A 25,344-nucleotide genomic window follows, 5' to 3' on the forward strand; every position below is an offset into this window, starting at 1 on the left:
TGATGGATGACCAAACCAGTCTTCTTCTCAGTGGGGTGTGTGGGGGCAGATGTCTCTCCCAAATTTGCACTAAGACCTTGGCTTCTCAAACTCTTCGTGGTTAGGGGGAAGCTTCAAGAGAGAGCCAGATGACTCTGCTAATAAAGATTGTGGTGATTTGAAGGATGAAATGGAAAAATGAAGAAACTGTGACAGCACAGTTGTTACCATCGACAGCCGTGGTCGGTGCTACGCAGAGGGGTACACAAGGCATGCTGAAGATCAGGACAGGGGACCCAGTCCTGGTGAGTGCCGGGAGGAAAGAGTGTCTGTCCATGCTGAGACTTCAAGGAGAGGCTGGAGTTAGGCAGGTGCAGGGAGCAGGTAAGGCAGGCACCAGGCAGAGGGAGTGGTGTGAGAAAAGGCCTAGCAGCAAGAGACCACAGATAACTGGGGAACTGAAAGCCACCAGTGTGGTCAGAGCCCAGAGAGCCAGCTATGACTGTGGTGAGAAGGGAGGCTGGAGAACAAGGGGGCGGAGTCAGCTCCTGAGGAACGCACCGCTTCTGGGATGCTACTGTCCATTTCACAGCAGAGAACTTACGACTCCAAGGTGAAAATGACTTGTACAAGGTCACACAGCTGGTTGGGTGCCACTGAAAGATTGAGTAGTCCAGCAGGGAGATATCACTGACCTGCAAGTGTCCAGAATGGAGCTGCAGGAGGAGGTGGTCAGCTGGGCCTGCTGCCAGGAGAAGCAGGGCTTCGGGCTGCGATGTGGAGAACTGCAGCTGTAGGTCTATGTTGGTCAGAACTGGGGCCATGAGCACCTGCAGGTGGTTCTCCCCAAAGAAGGAGGCTGTGTGACAGAGGGCGCTGTGGTCAAGGCTTAGACCCTCGCCTGGAGGAGGGGGTGCTGCAGAGTGGGTGGGTAGGCTGCGGGGAGGGGTTTCATGGCGGCGGACCCTCGTTGTTCTCCTCTGTGGTGCTGTCCTTGGGCCGCAGCCAGATCCCAGCACTGCTGGGTCCTGGCACCAGAAGGCATGGCCTCACCTTGTGTCCAGCCCAGGTTTTGCCTCTGAAGGAGGCCCAACCCAGCAATTCCAAGCAACTCAGTTCTCCCTCTTGGAGGTTCCTGGGGCCAGGGCTCCTGCCAGCGATGGTTCTCCTCTCCTGGGTCCCAGTGGAAACTCCATCCTGGATCTGGCCCCTCCGTGGCTCAAAGGGAAACCATCACTGGTATGATCACATGCCCAGTGGCCACAAACCCCAGGATTGGAGTTCGAGGAGAACCACCTTTGCCCCAAACTGACCCTCATTCAAATTCCTTCTCCTAAGTGCCCCGACGCTTGGCTCCTGGGGCACGCTTCCCACGGCACTCCCCACCTCCGTGTGTTGGCTGGGGCTCTGGCTGGGGACTGGTGGCAATGCTGTCATGCAGCCCACCCCTCCCTGCTTTTCTCTTGTGCCATGTTCCCAGCTGCCTATGGGGGTGGCAGAGGCAGCTTGCTGGCCTGAGTCCACTGAGGAGCAAAGGCTTTGAGGCCAGATAAAAACCACCTGCAGTGCTGGACCCCAAATGGGCCCAAACTTCCTCCATCACCCTACACTGCGTCCTGCTGTAGAGCTAGTAATGGTTTCTGGGGAGCAGTCAGGGCCCGCCCCATCGTTCCTACCATGGCAAGGGAGCCAGGGAGGACAACTGCTGAGTTCTTCAAGGCCTGGGAGGGGCTGGGGTCTGCTGGGCAAGGGTTCCCCAGGATTAGTGGTCACTGTGCAGGGCCCCACAATGGGACACCTCCTCTGTTTAAGTTGCCACCTCCTTCCAGGCAGTTTCCCCAAATTACCTTTCTTGACCTCTAAACCTGCTGCTACAGTTTCTGGTCCATTCCTTTGTGGAGATTAAGGCCAAATATAACCTTGACTGTGTTCCTGGACATCCAAAGCTGGGGTTGTGGGGGCAGGCAGGAATGGGTTACAAAGATGACTCACCCCATCTGAGCTTTCCTGAAATCTTGCGTGACTGAACAAAGGCTGATGGCCTTGATAGGGATGATGTGGCACCAGCCGCATATCTGCTGGTCCCCCGTCAGCCTGAACCAGCTGACATGTGCCTGAGGAAGTGGCCACGGAAGGGGTCTGAGGCCTGCGTGCCCTGAGGGCAGCCAGAACCACCGCAGGCTGTCCAAGAAAGACCGCTCTTCCGCTGGCTGACCCGACGTCCCTGCGAGTGATCGCCGTTTGCCAGCACTTGCTGGCAACACCAGAACCTTGACTCAGACAGGAACTGCAAAACCGTCTGGGCAGGCACAGCCCCGCCGGCCCAGCAGCCCTCGGCCGGTGAGGAACAGACCTTGGGACTGGCAGGTGGCAGGCACCCATGGGGTGCTTATCTGCAAGGACAGATTCTGAAGAATAAAAGCACACTACACTGAGGGAAGCCACAGCACAGAGAGTGGTCCCTGCAGGTGGCAGCCACCCCTGTGGCCGGCTGGAGCTCATGGCAGCTGGCAAGAGCTGATTGTTAAATTTTTAGGGATTTTTGTGAGCCAGATGATGTTGACCAGTGAGAATATTTATTCTGTGGAAAGAGGCTCCCTCTCTCCTAGGGAGCCTGTTGCTAAACATTGATCTGCCAGCCACCCACAGGGAGAGGGGCCATCCGTCTCACTCCCTGTGTGGGAGTGAGCCCACACACCCATCCATACTCCCTTTTGCTAAAGGTGAAGGTAAACCTGCTGGGGTATGGTCAGGCTCAGGACTCCGGCCAGGCAGGAACGGAAGTAGATGGCTGGCTCTAACCCCTGGACCACCTGTCTCCAGTGCTCTCCCAGCAGGGGAGAGCGGCAGCCTGTTTGGCCTGGTTCTCCAGGCTGGGGGGGAGGCAGCAGGAAGCAGAGGTACTTGCCAGAGGGCTGGGGTTTGAATGGGCTCATTGAGGGGCTGGGCCCTGCTGTTTCCGGTGGGGCCAGGCGGGGAAGGGCTCACACAAGCAGTCTTGTGCTGCTGCCGGGAGAGCACAGGCCAGGCAGCCTCCCCACCCAACCGCCCCAACAGAGGCCTCTGAGGCCTTGCTGGCCAGGATTTTGGAAACTCTGATAGCGCCTCCCTGCCCCCCCTTCAGGGTCTCCTTCTTCTGCCCCTCTTACTGTCTCTAATGGGATACAGTTGCAAGAACCCAGAATCCCTGTCCTGGAGGGCAGTCGGAGGGAGACTCTGAATGGACAGGGGGTGTAGGATAAATAAGTAATGAGCTAGGAGTTAATCAATCCCTGGGGGCTTCTTGGGGGAGGTGAGCGCGGTGGAGAGGAGCAGAGAGGAATGAGAACGGGCAGTCTCAGAGGGCAAGTGAGAGGCTGGTGGGAATATACAGGCTCTGCAAAGTTGAAGACAGGGGTGGTGGGAAAGGGAACACGGACCGAGCTGAGCTGAGTGGCCTGATGAGGTGCCGGCTGTGGGGAAGAAGAGCAGGCATTAGCACTGCCTGGAGGCCTGCGCTGTACTCTCCCGGGTCAGGAAGACCCATGAGCCATGCAAACAGCAACTCAGGCCTGCAACAGCTGCAGGAGGGCCCCGTGCAGGCCTCTGGGTCACCCCTCCCCACCCTGCCTCCTATCGGTGGGCGTTAGCCTACAGGTCCCTCCAGTCTGGGGGTCTGCTGTCTAACACTAGTGTGCAGAGGGTTCAGGCTGTGGGCTGCCTGGGTGGTGCCAAGCCTTCAGCATGGGGGAGCGGAAAGGCCCAAAGGGTCTGGGGCCAAGTGTGGGAACAGTATGAGGTCCTCTGCCTGGGAGAAGGTACCCAGGCGAGTGTCCAAGGCTGTGGAGATGTGCATTCACATGTGTGTGCAAGGGTGTGGGTGGCTGCTAGGGGCGAGTTTTGGGTTTGCTTAAGGCTGTGTGTTTGTGCATGTGCGTGTGTGTGGGCTGGGAGCTGCCAGGACAGAGCAGCGACTGTGCCCAGGCCTGCCCTGCCCCTCGTACCCACCCGCCATGACTCGGCTCCTCCTGGCTCCGTGAAAGGGCCCTGTGTTCCTGGAGGGTTCCTGCACCTCCTGCCCAGCGCCCACCCACCCAAGAGGTTTGCTGAAGGTGGAGAAGGCCCACAGAGTCCCACCCTTCCTGCCCATAAACAGGGCGCTGCTGTCTGGGCCCAGGGCTGGGTGGCTCTAACCCTCTCCCTGAGACAAGGGCTGGGAGCACAGAAAGAGTCTGTGTCCTTCCCCACCAGTCCCTTCTCACACGGACAGATGTACGGGGAGGTGAAGTTTAGGCCAAGGGCCCTCAGCAAGCCACCCTCCGGCAGGGCACGGGCTATGCAGGTATCTCCTGGCTCCCTGGGTGCACTCCTAGAACACTTATCAATGGGGACCTGATTCCTGCCCCTGGGGGACCCCAAACACGAGGCTCACTTCCATCACGATGCCCAAGTCTCTGCCTGTCAACAGGCTCTTGGGACAAGTGGTGACCCTGTGGGGAGTATATCTGCCCATCAGGCCCTCCAATCCCTCCCAGGCTGGCCAGGGGCAGGATTCAAGCATGGGTGCCTTTCCAGTCTGAGGGGCTGCTGCAGACCCTGCTGCTTCTGAGTCCTCAGAAGCCCTGGGGCCAGACTGTCTCTCTCCCTGGCTTTGTCTCTTCATCTCTGTCTTGGCTGCTCAGCCACCCTGCTGCCTGTCTCTGCCTCTGCTCATCTCTCCCTATCTGCATTTTTGCCTCCCCTCTTCCCTCTGCCCCATCCTTACTGTAACTGGGAGCACCACCCTTGCCCTAGAACAGTCTAGAGAGCCAGGCTTGGGTCCTCTTGCCTCCTCAGCCCGAGGCCCCCACTCCCTGTGATGGGTTCCACAACACCCGAGTTCTCTGCAGCCCTGCCTGCAGTAGGGGACTTGGCTTCTACTTCTCAGGCAGAAAACCCGAAGCCCCAGAGGAGAAACAATTTGACAGGGAGAAGCAGAAAGCCTGCAGTCCCGGCCCTGCCACCTGTCTGAGTCCCACCCACCTGGGCACTCCCCACCCCACTGCACTCCCTGGCAATCAATCCCTGTGTGCCCACTCCCGCCACATTCCAGGTCGCCTGGGGGCAGCCAGGCGGCCCTAGAGCCAGCATGCGTCATGGGCAGTGGCAGCATTCCTGGGTGTCTGCTGCCTCCTGACTTTATAAGGGAGAAAGTTTGGGAGCCCAGAGCTACTGGGTAGGATGGCCGGTGAGGAGTGCCTGGATGGACTCACAGTCCAGGGCGGGTGGGTGGTGGGAGACTTGGACATGTGTACGTGGAAAGGTACATCTAGTGGTACTGAAACAAAGCAGGAGCTAAGAGATGGATGTGGGGTGAGAAGGCAGAACCATATTCATTCATTCCCTCACTCACTCATGCATTCACTCACTCATTCACTCATTCACTCACTCATGCATTCACTCACTCACTCATTCACTCACTCATTCATTCACTCACTCATTCACTCACTCATGCATTCACTCACTCACTCATTCACTCACTCATTCATTCACTCACTCATGCATTCACTCACTCACGCATCACTCACTCATTCACTCACTCACACATTCACTCACTCACTCATTCCCTCACTCACTCATTCACTCACTCATTCATTCACTCACTCACTCACTCATTCACTCACTCACACATTCACTCACTCACTCATTCCCTCACTCACTCATTCACTCACTCATTCATTCACTCACTCACTCATTCATTCACTCACTCACTCATTCACTCACTCACTCATTCACTCACTCACTCACTCATTCACTCACTCATTCACTCACTCACAAAGACAGTACTGCAGTGACGGGGTGGAGAAGGAGAACCAATCTGGGAGAGTCAGAAAGACTGAGAAAGATATTAAAACTGAGAATGGGAAATAAAGACCCTCCTCCTCCACAAAGACTGAACTCAGGGATCCAGACTGAGGCCTGAGGAAGCAGATGGAGGAGGAAAAGCACGAGAGCAGAGAAGGCCGGACGTTGGCAGTGAGCCTGCTGCTGTGGACAGGAGTGAGGAGGCTGAGGAGGGCGCCCATCAGCCAGCGGGGGAGCGAGGGGTCCTGCTCTGGGTGAGGCTGGACTCCTCCACCACAGCCCCTTGGGGATTGGCACCAGGGGTAACAAATCCTGGTTCCTAGTAAGGGCGGACGGGTAAGGCTGGGCGAGTCCCCCTGAAGGAGTCTGAGGCGCTGCGAATTGGGGTTTTCTGGGAGGGCCAAGGCAGGGATGAAGGGCCCCTGTCTTCCCTCATGGGGATGTGTGTGGGGCCCTGTGTGAGGGCAGGGACGGCCCGGCGCTCCCTGAGGCACTAGGCCTTCCGAAGCTCACACCAGCTTCCCAGCACGCCACCCCCAGCCAGGGAGCCCCTGAGGAGGCTGGGCTGGAAAGTTCCCTCTGATTCAGAACCTAGTGGGGCCGATGTACCCTATGCTGCCCTCTCCCACTGCAGAGCTGGGAGAGCAAATACGCTATGAGAACTCAGTCCCACAAGCACTGCAGACCCCTGCACCCCTGTACAGTGGGTGGCCAGAGGTAGTGAGTCTGGGGCAGGAGGGCTGTGCTGCAGGGGGCCATGCCCACCTCCCTAGGCTCCTGGGCCAGGGAGAAGCTGTCACTGTCTATTCGGGTGTCAGCCTGTCCTACAGCTCCCCCCAGGCTCACCCCTCCCAAACTTTCCCTTTCCCCCACGCCTCGTATCTCCTAAGGTAACATGGGGCAAGGTTCCAGGGACAGACTTCAGGCCAGACCAAAGGGCAACATAATCTGCCTGTGGTGGTAGCACTGGAGAGGCAACAGCTGAGGCTTGATGACTCACCACCTGCCAGGGCTGGCTGCCTGGGAGATGCTCATGTACCTGCAGACCTGCAGTGCTTACTACCTGTGTCCCTGATTCCAGATAAGTCCATAACCGAGGGCCATCCCAGCGCCTGCCAACTACCTGGCCTGAAAGCTACGGCCATAGGGACAACAGTAGGTTAGTTCAGTCTCAGAGAGCTTAAAACAGCAGCCGTCCCTCTCAGGAGACTAGTTTGTCCCAGGGTGCGGGAGCAACAGGCCCCTGTGCTCAAGGGCACGTCGCAACACTACAGAGACTTCAGCTGGGGTCGAGATGGCCCCATCCCTCCTTGCTTTGAGAACTCTTGAGCCACAAGACTCACTCTCAGGGTATCAGACCTTGTCTTTGGTTGCCAGGCTAAGGAGAACAGGGCAGGACAATGGCTTCCTCAGCTATTGGCTGAGCCCTGACCCTGGCCACTGGCCTCAGCTATGGGTCCTCTAACCAAATGCCTGGAGGCCACCCATGTGAGGAGCATACACTGGGGAAGATGTCCAATTTAGGGACCCCTCTGGAAGGGGAGAACATCTGCAGAGGAAACAGGGGACCAGTGGGGTCGGAGATGCTGAGCTTGGTCCATGGACGCTGATGGGGCAAGGGTGGGGTCAGGGTGGGGTCAGGCCCTGCGCTCCCAGCCATGTGTCCATACCCTGGAGCCACGTGGGGCACAGAGGAAGTGGGAGGGAAAATGAGAGGTTTTGCTGGAAGAAGCAGCCCAGAGTCCACTCAGGCTGGGAGGCTGGGGCCGGAGGAAGCAGGGCCCTCAGTGGAGTCTTTGTGGAGGCTCTGCTCCCCAGGCCCAAGGCATGGAGGGGTGGGGCTCCTGTGGCTTGGAGCGATCTGAGAGGTTTTCCCTTGCCTTGTAATTTTCCTCCTTACACAGGGAGGATTTCCAGGCCCTCTTCCATATCCCCCTTGCCCTGGCTTTCCTGGTCCTGGAGGGAATCTGGGACCCTTATCTCAGAGAGTGAGGCTGAGGTAGGGGTTCTGGAGGGAAGAAACAGAGTGAGGGACCTCGCCTGGCATCGGGCCTACCCAGCCCCCCAGCCTGGTCCCTGTGGGGTAGCTCCCATTTTACAGGTCAGGAAACTGAGGCAAGGAGGGCAGTCAACAGTGCTAGGGCCTCAAGATGAGCATTGGGCTATGGCCCAGCGGGATTCAAGCCCCTGTGGGGATGGCTCCTGAGCTGGGTGCTGTGGCATCAGGGGGTGTTTGCACACAGAAGGGGTGTGTTGGTTGCTACATGCGCCTTGGAAGCGGAGCATCTGCCTGGGTGTGAGAGCTGGCCCCCTGCCTGGGAAAGACGTACTTTTTCCCTTCCTGTCCCTGGGGCTCCCTCTTTCATGTTGGAGGGGTAGAGAGGGGAGGGAGTAAGGAAGGGGGGCAAGCACTTGCTTTCCATGGGTGGTTTGGCAGCTGGCCTCTCCCAGCGTGGCTAGATGGGGTCTGGCTCGGGCTGGTGGATCAGGGAGGGAACTTCTTTAGGGCTGGCTGAGGATGGCACGTTCCAGAAACCAGTGATAAGTGCGGACCATGCCCTTTGGGGTCTTAGAGGTCAGGGAAGAGGCTGGAGACACAAGAGATGTGGGCTCCACCCAGGGTGTGAAGCCTGCCCCCAGGAGGCTGACGGGCTAGCCCCTCTAGGGCAGAATGCAGAGCTGGAAGCCTGCTCCTCATCTGTCTCCCCTTTGCTCTGGAATGTAAACTGCTGAGGACAGGCTGTTGGGGAGGCGTCTCACGGCTTGGAGATAGTTTGTGAACTGCGATGGGGGGACAGTGGAAGCCATGATTGTTAGTCTGGACAGAGGCCTGGACCAGTGTGGCCCGCTTACGCTCAACAGGGTGTGTGCCTTGGAGAAGCCACTGCTATCTCTGCCTCAGTTCTTCCATCTGAGATATAGGAAAGGGGGACGGGATGACCCCACAGACAGAGGACCCATGTGCAGGAGGCTGGGGGCAGCAGAGGCTTAGGTCAGGGATACACCCAACACACACACACACACTCACTATACTCAGAGCCACGTGCTGCCACCCTCTCTCTGGCCTCAGTTTTGCCATCTGTGAAATGGAATCTGGATTGGGTGACTGACACACACACCTGGCCCCTGGTCAGCTCAGCCCAGCCCAGCCCAGCAGGAAGTTGCTGGTGGAGAGGTGTGGTCACTAGAGTGGGTAAAACAGAGCCACCTCTGGCCTAAGGGGCCACAGTCCGGGCCAGCCTGTAAGCTCTTGAGGACAGCGCCCAGGGTGTCTGTTATCCAGGAGGACCAGCCACATGTGCTGACGGAGGAAGCACACAGGACTACATGGAGATGTCATTTGGCTCATACGAGGGCTTTTCTGTGGGCAGAGCTGACAGCAGAGTGCTGAGTTCCCGCCCTGGTGGTGTGCTGGCAGGAGGCTGTGGCCGGGAGGGGCGGCCCAAGCAACCTCAGTATCCTCACCGGCAGCCTCTGTGCTGGGCAGGTGCCCCAGAGCTCCTCAGACTGCAATCCAGCCCTCACAGGCCCGACTGCTCCTGGCACAGGTTCACGCCCAGCACCCCACAGACTTCCAGCCCGCTCGCACCGAGCTGTGCCCACCCACCACACTCCAGGCTCATCTCTCTTCCCTGGCCTCTGTGCTACGATACCCACATCACTGTCTCTGGCACAAACTCTCCAGGGCTCTGGGTCCACTTGTCAATGCCCCCTGGACATCTACACCCCGAGGAACCCCCAACCCAAGCCCACCCGTCTCAGGCCAGAGTCAGCGTGATCTTTCCCCCAACCTATTCCCCGTCCAGTGAAGATCCCACCACCTACCCAGTGCTGGGCAGAAATCTGAAAGTCATTTCCGACACTGTCCCTCCTCCCTCCCCACGTGCCACCCATCCTGCCCCTAAATTCTCCTTCAGACTTCTCTCTCCCTCTTGCTCCTCTGTGCCATCCCACGGGGCAGATGGTCACCATCCCTCACTGGCTTCATGAATTTCCGGCCTCGTTTTGCTCATAGCAGCCAGTTAACCTGAAATGAAAGTCACTCCCTTGCCTGGAAGCCCCTGAAGGCTCCTCATTGCCCCCCAGTCAAGCCCCAAGCCCCCAGCTTGGCACTGATACAAGTTGCAGGGCAACCTTGCCCCTGCCCCACAGGCTTTCCTGTGCCCTTCCCTTGAACACCCCACGTGCCACCCTCACCACACCTTGGGCTATTTTACACCCTCACCTGTCAGGTCCCTACTCCCGGTCTCTGCTCGGGGCCTTCTACCCAGGGAGCTCTTCTTTCTTCTCTGCCTGTGACATGCCTTCTTGCCCCCTCAGGAAAGAGGTCCTTCCCACTCTTCCCCGTAGCCCAAAGCTCCTCTGCATTGGGGGTGCAGAGACACTGAACTGCGGCTTGGGGAGCTGTGTCAGTAACCTTTCTCCATTAATACAGAATTTTGGGGACAAGACTGGCTGGCTGGTGAAGGGAGATGGGAAGAAAGGAGGGAGCGGCCCAACAGGTGAGAGGGGGAGCTACATTCTCTAGGTGGCTGGGGTGGGGCGGTGTTCACATGGGGGCTTGAGCTGCTCTCCGCAACTGTCTCACTACCAGCTTTCTTTCCAGGGACCCTCTGCCCTCCAGGGACAGGGGTCTGGGACAATGGCTGGGACAGGGTGGGGACTGCCCCAGCCAGGGAGTGCTTTTCTGGGCCTGTGGTGACAGAGTCTGGTGCTTGTTTTTAAAGAAAATAGAATCAGAGCCCCTATTTATAGCTGGAGGCCACAGCTACAGACAGGAGATGGATGGGGTTTGAGGTTGTGCAGGGCCTGGGAGGTGGGGCCTCCCAGGCCCCCTGCCCCCCTTTCTCATCCGCCAGAAAGTGCCTGTGGGACCTGGACATTCCCTGGGACAGGATGTAGCTGTGCTTTGGGACAGGGGAAGGCGGGACTTGGTGAGGGGGATGGAAACTTTCTCTCTGGACTAATCCCTGGGTCCCAGAGTCCCTGTGGTAATGGGTGGAGGTGAGGTGTGTCATGTCTGCCGGGAAGGCAGAGGAGGACCTGTGGAGGGTGGGGTCCCGGCTGCACAGGGAGCACTTTGGATTGCCACCAGGATGGGTAAAGAAAGAACACAGCGGGGTCAGAGAGATGGGGCCGACAGAGCCAGAGAGAAACAGGGACAAGGAAAACAATGTGCAGCCCAGCTGACCCTGGGAGTAGAAGGGGACACAGAAGAAAGCAAGGGAAGGAGTGGGGGCTTCCGTCCGTCTTCCTGGTCTCTCGGTAGAGTGGTCACAGTCTGTGTTGGATCCAGTGAGGAAGGGCAGGAATTACACATCTCTGTGGACTTCACCTCAGAAAGCCAGGCCATGCCCACTCTAACCCCCTAGGGCCCCGGGCCTGGAGACCCTCTCTGTTGCTGGCAATCCCAAGTTAGGAGGCCCAGACCTATTAGGAGGCAAAGAAATGCTGTGGGGGCAGAGATGATGCAGATGGGCTTTGTCACTAAGACCCCCGAAGAACTGTCCAGGGCAAATGGGGCAAGGTGGTGCCAGGACCAGTGGGGACAGGTCTGGGCTCTGGCTTGCTAGAGGGTGAGTGCCCCAGGCCTGGAGGGGTTACAGCCTGAGGCTCTGCCTGAGCTCACACCTGCTGCCAGCCTCTATTCAGACTCCTCCCTTGGTTGGGCCATTGGGGGCTGTAGCCTGGGGCACGTGTCATGGAGCCATAGCCACAACTGGTGACTCAGAGAGTTAAAAAAAGGAGCAGCTCCAAGTGGTGACTCAACTGGCTCTGGAGGGCTGGGTGGGTCTAGCTGGTACAAGATGGGGTGGTCTGGGTTTATTTTTGGCAGGGTGGGGCTGGGACCAGGGGGTGGAAGGTGGGAACCGGGGGTGGAGAGGAGGTGCTCCTTTCATTCCGGGACAGCCCCAGGGTTCTGTGCCACAGAGGAGGGCAGTTTCCCAATGCCAGGGAGCTCTGGCAGGCTGGGCCATCTCCCAGCCCATCCCAGGACCCGCCCACCCTGCTGTGTGGCCCAGGACCAGCACCTGGCTCTCTCTGGACAGAAGCAGAGTCCCCTGTCCTGTCTCCAAGAGGCCTGAGCTCATAATTTTAGAGCTGACCTTGGAGACTGAAGATCCTACCTAGATGCCCAGAGAGGGACAGAGGTCTGCCCAAAGCCACACAGTAGGGCCAGGGACCCCACACAAGGGCTACATAGCTGGCTCAGGTCCCTACAACATCTCCTCTGCCTCGGCTGTCAACAGTTGGAGGGACAGGCGCCCATCTGAGTACAGAAGTCCCCCCTTGGTTTCACTTTCTGTGGCTTCAGGTACCCATGGTTAACTGTGGTCTGAAAATATTACATGAAAATTCCAGAAATAATTCATAAGGTTTAAATTGTGCACCATTCTGAGTAGCATGATAAATCATTGCTTTGCCCGGCGTCTCCACACTGTTTATGCTTCCTGCCTGTTAGTCACTTAGTCGCGGCTTGGTGATCAGGGCGGCTGTGGCAGGAGTGCAGTGCTTGTGTTCAAGTCACCCTTATTTTACTGAATAACAGACCTGACGTTCAAGAGCAGAGATGCTGGCAATTTGAATATGCCAAAGAGAAGGTGTGAAGTGCTTCCTTTAAGTGAAAAGCTATGTATGTACAGGCACACCTCAGCAACAGTGCGGGTTTGGCTCCAGACCACCACAACGAAGCAAATATTGCAATAAAGTGAGTCACAAGAATTTTTTTGGTTTCCCAGTGCACATAAAAGTTATGCTTACACCATACTGTAGTCTATTAAGTGTGCAATAGCATTATGTCTAAAAAATGTACATACCTTAATTAAACTATATTTTATTGCTAAAAATGCTATCCATAATATGAAAAATGGCACCAACAGATTTGTTTGGCACAGGGTTACCACAAACCTTCAATGTGTAAAAAACATGCAGTATCTGCGAAGCACAATAATGAACTGTGCCTGTATAGGAGAAAACATAGTGTATTCAGGGTTCGGTGCTATCTGCATCCACTGGGGGTCTTGGAACGCATCCTCCGAGGGTAGGAGGGACAACTAGACCTGGCCTGGAAGGGCTCCGCTGGGCTCCAGATGGGTGGCTGGAAGTACGTGGACACCAGATGCCCAGAAATGGAGCCTTAGTCGGCAGCTGGTGCCTGGATTTCATTAGTGCACAGCCGGGGAGCTGGCCAGACTCGGCCCAAAGGTCTGTTGAGAAGTTACCTCTGTGGGGGTGAAGGCAGAGGATGCCCACACACTGGGATCTCAAACTGGGGCCCCGGCTCTGGCCAGCCTCTTAAACAGAGTGTCCCTCCAGTTGGCACTTCCTCAGGCTACTCATTTCCTGAGACTCACTTCCCCTCACCCCTACCACCTCTGATCTCACATATACAGGGACTCGTCACTAACACCCTGATGGCTCCAAGCAGCCTGGGCTGAGATGGTCCCCCACTCCTTGAGTGTGGGCTCTGCTCCGCCTGACGCAGCCTCTATTGCTTAATGAGTAGTGGTAACAGCCCATGGGACTCTGGCAGTTGAGCCACCTCCCTGCCCTGGCCTCCTGCCCTACGTCTGGGCACCCTGAGGGGAGGGGCGGGCAGGGGCAGGTGGGGAAGGTGGTGAAGAGAAGTGTCTGGGCTTCCCTTCTGTGGGAGGTCCTGTGCCTGCTTTGCTCTTCGTCCCCACCCATCTGCTCCCGGGACAGGTCTGAGTTCCATTTGGTCGTTTGTTGAGTACACATGTCCTGCACTCCAACTCAGTGAGGTCCATCCAAGGGGCTATTAGGCTTTGGGGCAGGGCCAGGAGGGGCTGTCCTGCTCATCCTCACAGAGGGGGCAGGGTGGGGGCCTCAGCCCAGTGGTCAATCAGAGGCAGATTCCCTCCTCCCCCTTTCTGAAGGGTCCTGGGCAGTCTGGCAGCAGCAGGCGGATAGCTCCCTTAGGAGATCCACTTCCTCTTTTCCACATCACTTTGTCCCACACAGACCCTGTCACAGGGCCACCTCCTCTGATCACCCCCGCCTTGGAACCTTTCTCGAATGTTCCTAAGCAGGAGCCGCATCTTGCTGGGGCTGCCCCCACCCCAGAAAGGGAGGGTAACCTCGGGAGCACGGATCTGGTGACATTTACTCCTGGCAAAGGGCATAATCCCCAGGCACGGAGGACGTAGGAATTGTTCATCCTCACTCTGGAGAGGAGGAAACTGAGGCTCAGAAAGGCGGAGTCACAGCCCAAGGTCATGTATCGCGTGGTGGGGTGGAATTAAATCCTAAGCTCTCTAACGCTGTGCTCCTGACCATCACGTGCCTGGCCTCCTGCCTCCCCCAGGCCCATGCAGGTTCCCAGAGCTGAGGGCTCACAGTGGGAGAGGTGTGCCTGGGTCAGCACTGAGGGAAGAAGGGGATCTCATGTCCAGCTGCTCCAAGACACACCAAAAAGGGGATTCATTCCGTTCCCGACCACAGTGCGAGTGTGTGTGCCTGTGGCCTGCCTGGCTGGCCTCCAGCGGCAGGAGAGCTGGGCTGTACATAAGGGAAGGGGGTGGTGTCGTGGGAATCAGCCTCCTGGGCCCACTGATATTTATAGCTGCCCCCTCCTGAAATGTGGGCGGGAGGGGGGTTGCTCTTAGGTGGGAACGGAAGTTGGTCTTCGCTCCCCAGCCCCCTCTATGACCCCAGACAGCAGGCCTGCCCAGGCCAGAGGCCCTGCTCTGGCGGTAGAGCTGCGGGCTGTGCGTCCTGAGTTGGGGGGGCTTTCTCCCAGAACTTCTGGCTCAGGGGCTGGACACTCTCCTTGGTAGGCCCTGCGCCAGGCTGCGGAGCAGCACTGTGTGTGTGTGAGTGTGCGCACGCGCTCCTACTGGGTGTGACACCGGTGGAGGTCATGGACCAGGAGGCAGAGGTCTGGTTAGGGTCAGGGCAGAAAGGCCGCAACCCCACAGGCATGGAGGGCCAGGCTCCAGGGTGGGGCCAGACCAGGCTGTGGGCCTCAAACGTCAAAGGTTAAGAAGGCTCCCAGGGGTGGTGGGCTGGAGCTGGACCTTGAAGGATGGAATGAAAAAGGGAAGACCAGTTGCAGAGACCAGGTTGGGCAAAGGTGGAAGGCTGGCAGGGGCTACGGAGCATGACCTGGTGACCTAGTCTGTCAGCTAGGCTGTGGGCATAGGGTCACCCTGAACGTGGAGGCTGCCATGTTGGGGGATGGCGCCGCTGCGCCTCAGGCAGGCGGCACCGTGGGGCTCCTGCCTGTCTGGATACTCGGAATGTCCTGTTTGGCTCCAGGAGGGGTAGGGGTGGGATGCTGGGGCAGGAGAGGCCAGGCCCCCAAGCCCAGCGGTGGGGAAGCTCCCTGCCTTTGGGCTCCAGACTTTGCTCCACCTGGGGACCCTTGGTATCAATCATGATCTGGATTCTCTGAAAGCCAGAAAGTTCTTCCTTTTATCTGACCGGAATCACCCCTGCTCTCAGGACATTTTAACTCAAAGCAATTCATTGGTTTTTAAGACTTTTTTTTGTTCAAGCCGCAGAACACTTCATTGAAAACAAAACCTCAATCTATAAACATGTTCATGGAGCTGCTATGTGGGAATTGGGGTGGGGCAAGCATCCCATATTCCCAGACAAGGGAATGTAAATCCCGGGAGCAGCTCGGAGATAGTCTGCAAACCCCTGGTTGGCTCAGTGACCTCTATGCTCCTTTGTGGGCTCCGTCCTTTGTGGGCAGCAAGTGAGTGGAGACCTCAGGGGAAAGCAATGGGAGATCTGCCCTCGGGAGCTGCTGGTCCTGTGGGCGAGGCACACTCAAAACTGGGTACGAGGACAAAGAGGCCCTGTTAAGGACTTGCTGTGACTGAGAAAGTAGCTGTCCCTCTCTGGGCTCTGGTTTCCCTATGAACCATGGGGCCTGGTGGGGAGTCTCCACTGTAAGGTCTGGGAGCGGAGGCAGTCTCGCTGACCCACCGTGACAGCTACGCCACGAGAGAGACACACACCGAAACGGTTTAGCATGAGCGGTGGCAGGAGGCCTGGCAGTCAGCTCCTCTGCAGACTGGGAGCCGGCAGGGCGTGGGCAGGAGCTGAGTGGGAAGAAGGAATGGTGGACAGGACAGGCACTGGCCAAGCATGGGTAGTCCGTGCTGCCAAGCCGCCTTGCCGGCAGCCCCAGACCAACTACCCTGCATCTGAGACACATATGCCTTCATGTGCCATCCCAGCTGTCGGAGGAGGAGTGGGGGCCTTTCCAGAAAAGGACTTCCTTCTGCTGTGAGAAAGGAGGGAGGGTTTGGAAAAGGGGGGCTGGAGAGGCATAGGGAGATGGGAACTGAGATCTGGGGCCTCAGTGAGCTTTCTCTTCCCTGAAGACCTGTCTCTCTCCCCTGCCGGGGGGCCTGAGCCCTCTCGTGGGTGGCTGCCCACCTGGCCTAATCTGGGAAAGCAAGCTGTTGTTGGGGTGAGAACATCATGGCCTGTGTGCCCAAAGAATGACCTGAGGCCAGTCCCTCCTGTTCTCTGAGCCTCAGTTTCCTCAACTATGAAATGGGAATGTTTCTTGACCTGAAGGGCTGTGAGGCTGCAGGGGAACACCACAGGGTGTCACTGGAGGTAGGAGTCCTGCTATAATGCGGCTCCATCTTCTCCCTCGTTTGGAGTTACAAACTCTGCTGAGAATCGGGGAGAGCTAGGAGCCCCTACCCTAGAGAGAATCCAAGTAGAAAAGTGTTCATACCAATTGAGTTCATTCAACAATTACTCCTACACATTCAGTCATAACGGTTACACAGTGCTTCTGAAACAGCCTATGCTTCCACTGGAGAAAGAGCCTGACTCTAGAAGGCTCTACAGAACTGGATATATAGAACTCGACAGTTGGGCATGCTGGAAACAAAAGGGGAGCTGCATGGGGCCAGGAGCTGGGGGGACAGGTGGTGAAGGAACAGAGGGCCCAGGGAGAGAGCAGGCTCACGTCCTGGACCCAAAGGCCGCCTTGCTCATTTGCTCCCCACACCAACTAGGAGCCACAGCTCAGCATAGCACCCCTGCCCCCATCTTGTCCTTCCCTCCTTCCCCCCAGGCACCACCCAGCCGGGATCTATGAGATACGGAGCTTGGATTTCTAGGCAGGGAGGCCGCAGCCACCCTGGGCCCCTGGCCCCAGCTGCCTCCCCAGGTCTGTGAGTGTGGCAGGCTGCGCGGTTGTGTGCACTCGAGTGCGAGCCCGCATCTGTGTGCATCAGTGAGTGTGTGCGGCAGGGCTGTTTCCAACTCCCCCGCCCCTGCCCGCCCCCTCTTGGGCAGCACGCCCAGTTCCCAGATGGAGCCCATATACTTCCTCTGAGAGCTCCCCACATGCCCCACTCCCCTCCTAGCCAATGCCAGTCCAGCCCCACCTGGCCCACCTGGCGTGGTCCCCTCCTGGGTCCCCCAGGCAGCTGCACTGAAAGGCCCTTCTTGTCCTGCCCAGGCAGGCAGGGAACACTGGGAGGGGAGCTCAGTTATACTTGGTTCTGGAACAGCTTTTCCAGAGTCCGGGTGGGCTGGGCCAAGGGCTCTGACCCTGCCCCGCCCCAGAGGCCCAGGGCAGCATGTGCAGGTCAGAGGCTATCTCCAGCATCACTGGTTCCCCCCAGCCCACTTGCCAGAATCTGCCCTGGTTCAGTTCCTTGTACCTGATAAGACATCCCCATTAGTTCCCAGGTTACACAGGAACCCTCCCTACTAGGTACTCCTGCCGGAGTCCCAACCCACTTCAGTCCCTTGCCTTCTGTCTTTCAAAGTCAGCTATGCCAGGCCAGGGGGCAGACGCAGGCGCCACTGGCCCTACATGCTCTATGCTGACTCCCATCCCCCCGTTTTGCCCTCTCCACATCTCCAATTCAAATCCAATCTCCCCCAACGCTTGTCGCTCCGCTGAGGGCCTCCCACAGTGGTCAGAAGGAGCTGGGTACCAACTTATCATCCGTACTGTCACAGCGGCCCAAGCCTAACCCCCACACAGCTCCCTCAAAGCAGGACCACAAGCTCTTCCTGGGAAGCTGGGCTTCTCTGTGGGACTTTGGGTGCTTTGCTTCCTTCCTGGGGCCTCAGTGCGCCTGTCTGTACAACGGAAGGTTGGTCCAGATGGTTTCCAAGGGTGCTTGTCTCTGAGGTCCCAGGACCTGGATGCTCTGCAATGCTCATGAGTGCAGGGAGAGCATTCCAGCATGCTGCCTTCTGGTACCCAGACCGTGAGGGCTTCGAGGGCCAGGGGAGTCCGGGAGGGATGGCAGTGACACCTTCCTCCGGGGGGAGGGGGGGCTGACCCTACTGCAGAGATCAGGACAGGGAGCTAAGCCAGGTGACAGGCATGGTGACACAGACGGGTTTTTGGAGGGGAGCTCTGCCTGTGAAGGAGAGAGGATACCAGCTCACTCACCCGCTCCCATTTCCAAATCCTTCCTAAAGGCAGGGATCAGCTTAACATTATAAAGCCCCACGGGCACCATGCCCTGGTTCAATTCCTTGCACCTGATAAGAGAGGTTCAAGTCCTTGAATCTCTCTGAAACCTTTGTTGGTTCCCCATTGCCAACAGGGCATAGGCAACAGGCTGCATTTTGCCGTTTAAGGTTTCTGTGCCCCAGCGCAACGGCTCTTCCTGGTTTGTGCTCAAAATGTGCCTTGTGGCCGGGCTGCTGGCCTTCCTATCTCAACATCCCTCTGTTCATACCCCCTCAGGGTCTTTGCTCCTGCCCGGGTCTGGAGTGCTGACCCTTTCCCATTCTCTAAGGCTTGACTCAAAGACGACCCTCGGCCCCACCCTGGCTTGCCTCTGGATTTCTCTTCTCCATACTCTTCATCTGGATCTTCGCAGACATGATAGGAATTGCCGTTTGCGTTTTAATTTGCTTTTCTGCCTCCTGCATGAGTTCAAGCTCAGCCTGCGCATTCCGGTGCACTCCTCATTGCCCAGGGTGGTGCCTGCTCCTTGTCAATGCTGAGGAGGTTTTCAGAGGGCCTCTCAGCTAGAGCCCAAGGCGGTGGTGCTGCAACCTTTCCCTTGGCTGGAGGCTGGGGACTGGCTAAGCGGACCGCCCCAGTCACCTCGGCTTCCCCTTCCCAGCTCTCCAGAGGCCCAGCCCATCGTCCAGCCCTGAGACCTTGAAGGATGGGGTCCCTGGGGATGAAAACAAGGAGTCTGGGGATTCAGCTCTGACACACCCCAGTGAGGGGTCCTCCCCGGACTCATTTTCCTTCTGGGCACCTCGTGATACTGTCCATTGGCACTGGCGGCCCCGGCTGATGGAGAGAAGGGTGTGGCCTGGCCCCTGGAAGAGAGACGCAGGCCCTTCCCCTGCTCATAGTTGCTCTTGGGAATGGTCCCGAAGCTGTAGGCCGAAGACTGATTCACACAGAAGACTGATTCACACGCGGGTAGTAATGCCTGACGGGCCCTGAGGTCACGGTTCTTACGTATAACTAGACCATGCCTAACTCAAAGAAGAATGGTGGGATTTCTGGCATTGTGACAGAGGGGACACACCCAAGCACCTCTCAGAAGGCAAACTGTCATTCAGTCTCTGCTGGGGTCAGTCGCCAATGCCCGGGACAGGGAGGTGTGGCAGAGGTTGCCCAGGGCTGTCTGAGGGAGGAGCCCCTGCTGTGGCACAGGCCTCAGAGGGACACCAGTCCTGCCTCTAGGAGACTGAAGAGTAGGTGGTCCTGTCTGTCACCAACCAGGCCTTCTCAGTGAGGGAGAGGAGAGAGAAGAAAGAGGGGGAGAGGAAGGCAGCAGGAAGGTGGTGGTGAACAGGCCTGACAGAAAATGCACCTGGGGACAAGGGAGTGGGAACAGGAGCAGAGCCTGGAGGGGGCTGAGGTGCATGCACCCACCCCCTCGGCACAGGGTGGGGCAGGGTGGCTCCCTCCCATTTGGAGCTTCCCAGCTCTCCTCATTCCTGGCCTGGGCAGTTGAGGCTGGGGTACTGCTTCTCACTGTCATTGGGTGTCCCCTGGGCACCTAAGAGGTGATGGAAAGCCTGCTGGGTGCAGGGAGCCCAGGCAGCTCTGGGGCAGCCAGAGCCCTGGGTATAAGGGAGAACCGTGTGCAGAGCCAGGCATTCCCACCCAAGCTCAGGCAGCCGGAGCCCAGAGAACCCCAGACGGAGAGCTAGCAGAGGGGGTCTAGCGTCTGGCCCTGGTGGAACTCCCAGAGACTCCAGTCTGGGGTGGCAGGGGGGCAGCCCCCTTGTCTCCTGGTCTGGGGGCCACTTCTGGACTCTCCTGTGCCTCTTGGCTACCTAAGGGACCCTCCACAGCTCCTGCCAGTGTCAGGCCCCTCACTCACCCGCGGATGCTGGTCCGACCAACGTAGCCAAGGTCAAAGCCAGGGCCAGCGCCTGGGCTGGGGGCGGGGGCCGCGGGCCTGAGCGCATCGCCGCGGGCTGGCAGCAGGACTTGAAAGGAGCGGAGCAGAATCAGGAACCTGGCCGCCGAAGTCGCGAGTTGGGAGAACTCCACTCTTCTGGCGCGGGCTGGAGCTCCGGGGCGCCCTCCCGCCTACTTAACTCCAGGGGCGGGGCTGGCGCGGACCCGCGCTCCAGTTTCAGGCCCGGGCTCCGGGTCTGCTCCCACCCACCCCAACCTTCTTAAAGGGCCCGTGCTCCTCCCATGTCTGACCCTTCCAGCTCCGGCAGGGCAGACCCAGGCCCTACCCTGCAGATTTGGAACAAAGTCCGAGAGGAGAGCAGACCCCTTGAGCTCTGACTGTAGGGCTCCGGGAGACTTCTAGGAGGAGACACGAGCTGGGCTAGTCCACTCACTTCTCTCCTTTCTGCCCTTGCAAGGGTTGGTGGGAGCCTCGTACCAGGCCCAGGAGGAAGAACGATGTCCCCACCCCACAGACTGCTATTGGGCATCTTTGCCTCAGAGGTCTCCTCAGGATTCCATTTGGCAGAGAGGCACCAGCCAGCGATCCTACAGTGGCTCTGTGCCCACTGGCGTTGCAACCTTGACCTTCTCTGCCCCGGAGGACATCAGTTTCCCAGTGTGTAAAGGAGAGGTGTTCTAGACTCCCCAACAAGGCAGGAGGGATCATCAACTCCATGGTATCATTTGCCTCAAAACAACCGTTGCACAGTGGGCAGAACCACCCCTCCCCCATTTCATGGAGGAGCAAACTCAGAGCTGAAAGTGGTCCTTTCAAGACCCCCAGGTGGAGAGTAGGTCCCTGACCATTTGGGACCAGGACCTCAGGCCTCTGACTTCTGAATTCAGGTGTTTTAACTTCTTCGGGCTGTCTCCTGGAAATCTGGCCCTGGATTTCCCTGCTACCTACCAGCTGCGGGCTGGGGCCCTGCTCCTCCTGGCTCACTCCCAGGCAACAACAGCAACCTGCCCTGAACAGGAGAAAAGGCAGTATCACTGCAGAGCCTCAGGGCCTGGAGGCTCTGCCTGCTCCCGAGTAGCCCCCATCAGTGTGGCCTGGCCTCAGTTTTTGTGTCTGGTGAATGGGTGGAAGAGCACCCCTGGAGTGCTCTCTCCTTCCTTCTTCCCTCAGAATCTCTCGGTCACACCTTCCTGCTTGAGCCCACTCCCCACCCCATCCACTTTTCCCCCAGCCTCTCCCCTTGACTAGTGAGTGCATTTCCATCCTGTGTACAGCACTTTACAGTTTTCAACAAAATTGTGACCCGTTTCACTGATGAAGAAACAGGCTGAGAGAACTCCAGGGACTTGAGCGAGTCTACACAGCTGCTAAGAGGTGGGGCCAGGTCTTTGACCCCAAGGCCAGTGATCCTCCTGCCACTGCACAGTGTGATGGTGCAAGGTCTGTGACATGGTTGTGAGCACTGGTCTTCAATCCAGGTCCTGAGTTCAAACCCCAGCTTTCCTACTTAGCTGCCCAAACTTGAGCAAATTGCTTTACTTTTCTGTGCCTCAGTTTTCTCATTTCTAAAATGGGGGTTTGTGAGGATTAAACGCTTTAATGTACCTCGGGTGCCTAGCCCAGGCCTGGCATACAGCTGGTGCTCAACAAATGCTTGTCCTTTCTCCTCCTTTTCTGTCGTCCTGCTGTACACCCTCCCCATGTTTCAATTTGCACATAGCTTCATACTCATCATGTCCCTTGAAGGAAAGCCCTTTGAGGGCTGAATTTTCCCCTTCAGAGGCAGCTGCATACAGTATGTGCTCAATAAATGCATTCTAGGTTTGACTAAGGAGCCAGTTGCGGCTGTTCTGTGAGGAGTTTGGCAAACCTAAGAACTCCTATCTAGTTCAGCCTTGAAGGCCTGGGGCAGGGCTGTGCTCAGTTGGTCTCAGTGGCAATAAAACCATTGATTCCACAACTTGTCCCTTGTTTTTCCTTCTCCCCAAGTCAGCAAGGCACCTGGTCCTTGTTAGGGGCTAATTACTGGCCAAGTGTGGGCCTGGGGTGGTGGGTGGGTAGGGGGGAGCAGCTGCTGGGAAGACTGCCTTTGGAGGAAAAGTGGTTTCCTTTTAGGAATGAAAAAAAGAAGGGGTGTGAAGGCCTTGCTATTTTATGAATCAAAAACTTGGGGGGAATCTTTCCACCCACTCCTCTTCCCATCCTACCCCTCCCCATCTTCTCCCTTCTGCCCAATCCCGACCCACACAGATTTAACCACGAGGAGTCCACTGCCTGTGTGTGGAGCCTCCAGCTGGAGTTCCCGCCCACAGCTGAGAATAGAGACAGGATTAGCTCGCAGCCTCCCCTGCTTTGTTGCTAGCCGGGAAGAGACACAGGCCTGGAAAAATAGTGGCAACCAGCACAGCAGTAATAACCCATGTTTGCTTCTCTGTTGGGCCTCTCAGTTTACAAAACATTCACCTGGTCTCTTGACAACCCTGGGATGCGTGTGTTGGGAGAGTGTTCCCTTTTCACTGATGAGAAAACTGAGGCTCTAGTGCAAAAGTGAGGCTGGGGCTCCAGCACACACAGGCCTGGCCTTTGTTCAGGCTGCAGCCCAGCACTTGAACCCCAGACCTGAGCTGAGCAGCGTCATGCTAGGCAGACTGGCAGAAAGTTGAGGCCATGTGTTGCTTTGGAACTGATCCCTGACCACCTCCTCCTGTCTCAGAGCCCAGGTCGTTGGCCTGGGCAGTGCCTGCTGCCTGCTCCTCGGTTGTCCCCTCCCCAGCCTCCTCAGCACACCCCCTGAGCCCTTGAAGCTCCTGAGTAGAGCTGACCAGGCCTCCCTGGCGTCCTCAGGCCTTCTCCCTCTGCCTTCTGACTTTTGCCATGACTTTCTTTGGTTTGGGTTAGCTGGGTGTCCTTGGCGACCATCCCTGACTGCCTGGGTCTCCCTAGCCACATCTCACCTTCCTCCAGGAAGCCCTCCCAGCCTGCCTTCCCACCACTGACTTCCCTTTCCACAGACTCCCTGGAGTAGTGATGTCTGTATTCTCCTCGTGCCTACCTGGAAATAAGACCAGGTCTTATACTGTATTTCCCTGGAAATAAGACCAGGTCTTATATTAATTTTTGCTCCAAAAGATGCATTAGGGAGTATTTTCAGGGGATGCCTTATTTTTTCATGTACAATAATCTACATTTATTCAAATACAGTCGTGTCACCTTCTTCTGGAACGTTGTCATAACGAACGTACTAAATGCGTCCATCTGGCTGACGATCTTAGCTGGGGCTTATTTTCAGGGAAACACGGCAGCTGGGTTAGGAGGTGTGAGTCAGGGCCTCCTCTGCCCCCTCAACTGACTCCTTCCCATCAAAGCACAGGACAGTGCCCTGGACGCTTGAAGAGTGAAGCAGGATGCCCACACTCAGGCGTGGAGGAGGATTCCACAATTTTTGAAACTACAATGACCTGTGGTATGTGCTGCCTCAGTTTCCCCCAAGAGATCTGCCTCTGGGAGAACAAACAACAGAAAGACCAGCATCACCCCCTTCCCTGCCAGCGGAGTTCAGCCAAGCATGCTGGCCAGGCCCTCCTGGTCGCTCTTCCCCTCTGCTTCTGGGACTAGAAGTGCCTGCTCTGGCAGCAGCTGTGGGTTGGTCCTGCCCCTGGCCAGGACCTGGCACTCAGTGTCTCTCTCTTTTGCACCCTGACTGCCTGAGCCCCACCCAAGGTGCCTGTGGCCAAAGCCAGCTTGCTGGTAAAGGGTGGGTTCTTGTGCCCTAGATGGGGTATACCTGAGCTGGGTATAGCCCAGCTGCCCAGGTCCTGCACTCACGGAATTGGCAGTCTGCCATGGAGGACACAGAACCCAGGCCACGACTGTGCAAGGGAACACAGGCTTTTGGCCCCGATTCTGTGGCCCTGCAGTCTCCTGGGCAGATGCTTCATGGCAGCGGGCCCCTGACCAGGGGCCTCTGGTAGGAGTGGTCATGTTTTTGCTGCTGGCTGGAGGCATTGGTGGAGCCCCTCCATGTGTAGGCAGCCAGGCACAGGAGGGCGGACAACTATTCCCAACAATTACACAATTCAGGAGCTGCAAATTTAGGTTTGCTGCCCTAGGAGCCGGCTGGGGCCTGGAGGCCAATGGCAGGGCTTTGTCTTGGCTAGGGGCCAGGTCTGAGCCCTGCCCAAGCCCTCCTGGGGAGATGGGGAGGGGTGAGAGGGCCGTCTCAGAGCCTCTGTTCCCAGGAGCAGACACTTATCTTCCACAGGCTTATGGCTTCAGAGGCTATGACCAGCTGGCCACAGCTGACTCCCCGGGGGTTGCACTATTTCTAAATATTGGTTCATGCTGTTAACCCGTGCTGTATTCCTTCGGTTGACATCCGGCTGCTGCAGAGAGAGCCTCTGGGAGAGGGAATGAACAGCCCCTGTTTGGATGGGAAATCTGTGCACATACTTGCCCAGGGTCTAGCACAGCACAGGCACCTTTGGGGGCTGGGGAGGGGCTCCCAAAAGAAGGATGAGAAATACCTGCTCAGGGCTGGGAATGAGGCTTTAATGGGCGTTAGGATATGTGCGTCTGAGCTGGTGACTGGGCAGGGCAGTGGAAAGAATGTGGGGTTAGGAGCCAGAAGTCTGGCTCTGCCAAGCTTTTCTGTGTGGCCTCAGGGAGTCACCTCACCTCTCTGCACCATTCCTCTCCTCTGTAAGTTGTAGAACAACCATGGTGCTCAGATGAGGCCCTCCAACAGAGGTGCTGGGGCTTTATGAACTGTGAAGGGCAGTGCCTGGTGGTTATGATGACAGGAAGTGTTGGTTCCAGGGTCCCGCTCACTGCCCGACTCCATGGAGTCCCTTGAAGGAGAGGCAAGACTGACAACCAAGAGCCAGCTGGAGAAGGTAGCAGGGGTGTCTTCAGTTTGTGTGGGGCTTAGTAGGTACATAGAGCTTGGATTTGAGCCCCCTTGGCTGGGTGTCCTTGTGCAGTGAAAAACCTGTGGGAGCCAGCCTCCAAGATGGTCCTCAGTGGTCCTCACTGCCTAGCATTCACACTCATTGAATAGGGCTGAACTGCGTGGTTAATAGGGCATTATAGAAATGATGGAGTGTGACTTCTAAGGCGAGATCATAAAAGATGTGACAGCTCCTGCCTTGTCTCTTCTGATTACTTGCTCTGGGGGAAGCCAGCC

The 25,344-nt window shown here is 57.4% G+C and overlaps 1 protein-coding gene across 1 annotated transcript in view; it reads right to left on the bottom strand.

Moving 5' to 3' along the window:
- CSPG4 (chondroitin sulfate proteoglycan 4) overlaps positions 1 to 20,295 on the bottom strand; it is a 35,656-nt gene extending 15,361 nt beyond the window's left edge. Inside the window, exons 1-2 of the mRNA XM_033108686.1 lie at positions 20,121 to 20,295; positions 675 to 838 (exon numbers count right to left, since the gene is read on the bottom strand). Of these exons, the coding sequence (XP_032964577.1) occupies positions 675 to 838; positions 20,121 to 20,208 (252 nt within the window). The 5' untranslated portion in view covers positions 20,209 to 20,295. The remainder of the gene's footprint in view (positions 1 to 674; positions 839 to 20,120) is intronic.
- Positions 20,296 to 25,344: the final 5,049 nt, after the last annotated feature.

The sequence above is a fragment of the Rhinolophus ferrumequinum genome, chromosome 6, assembly GCF_004115265.2.
Source record: "Rhinolophus ferrumequinum isolate MPI-CBG mRhiFer1 chromosome 6, mRhiFer1_v1.p, whole genome shotgun sequence".
In the NCBI taxonomy this organism is placed as follows: Eukaryota; Metazoa; Chordata; class Mammalia; order Chiroptera; family Rhinolophidae; genus Rhinolophus; species Rhinolophus ferrumequinum.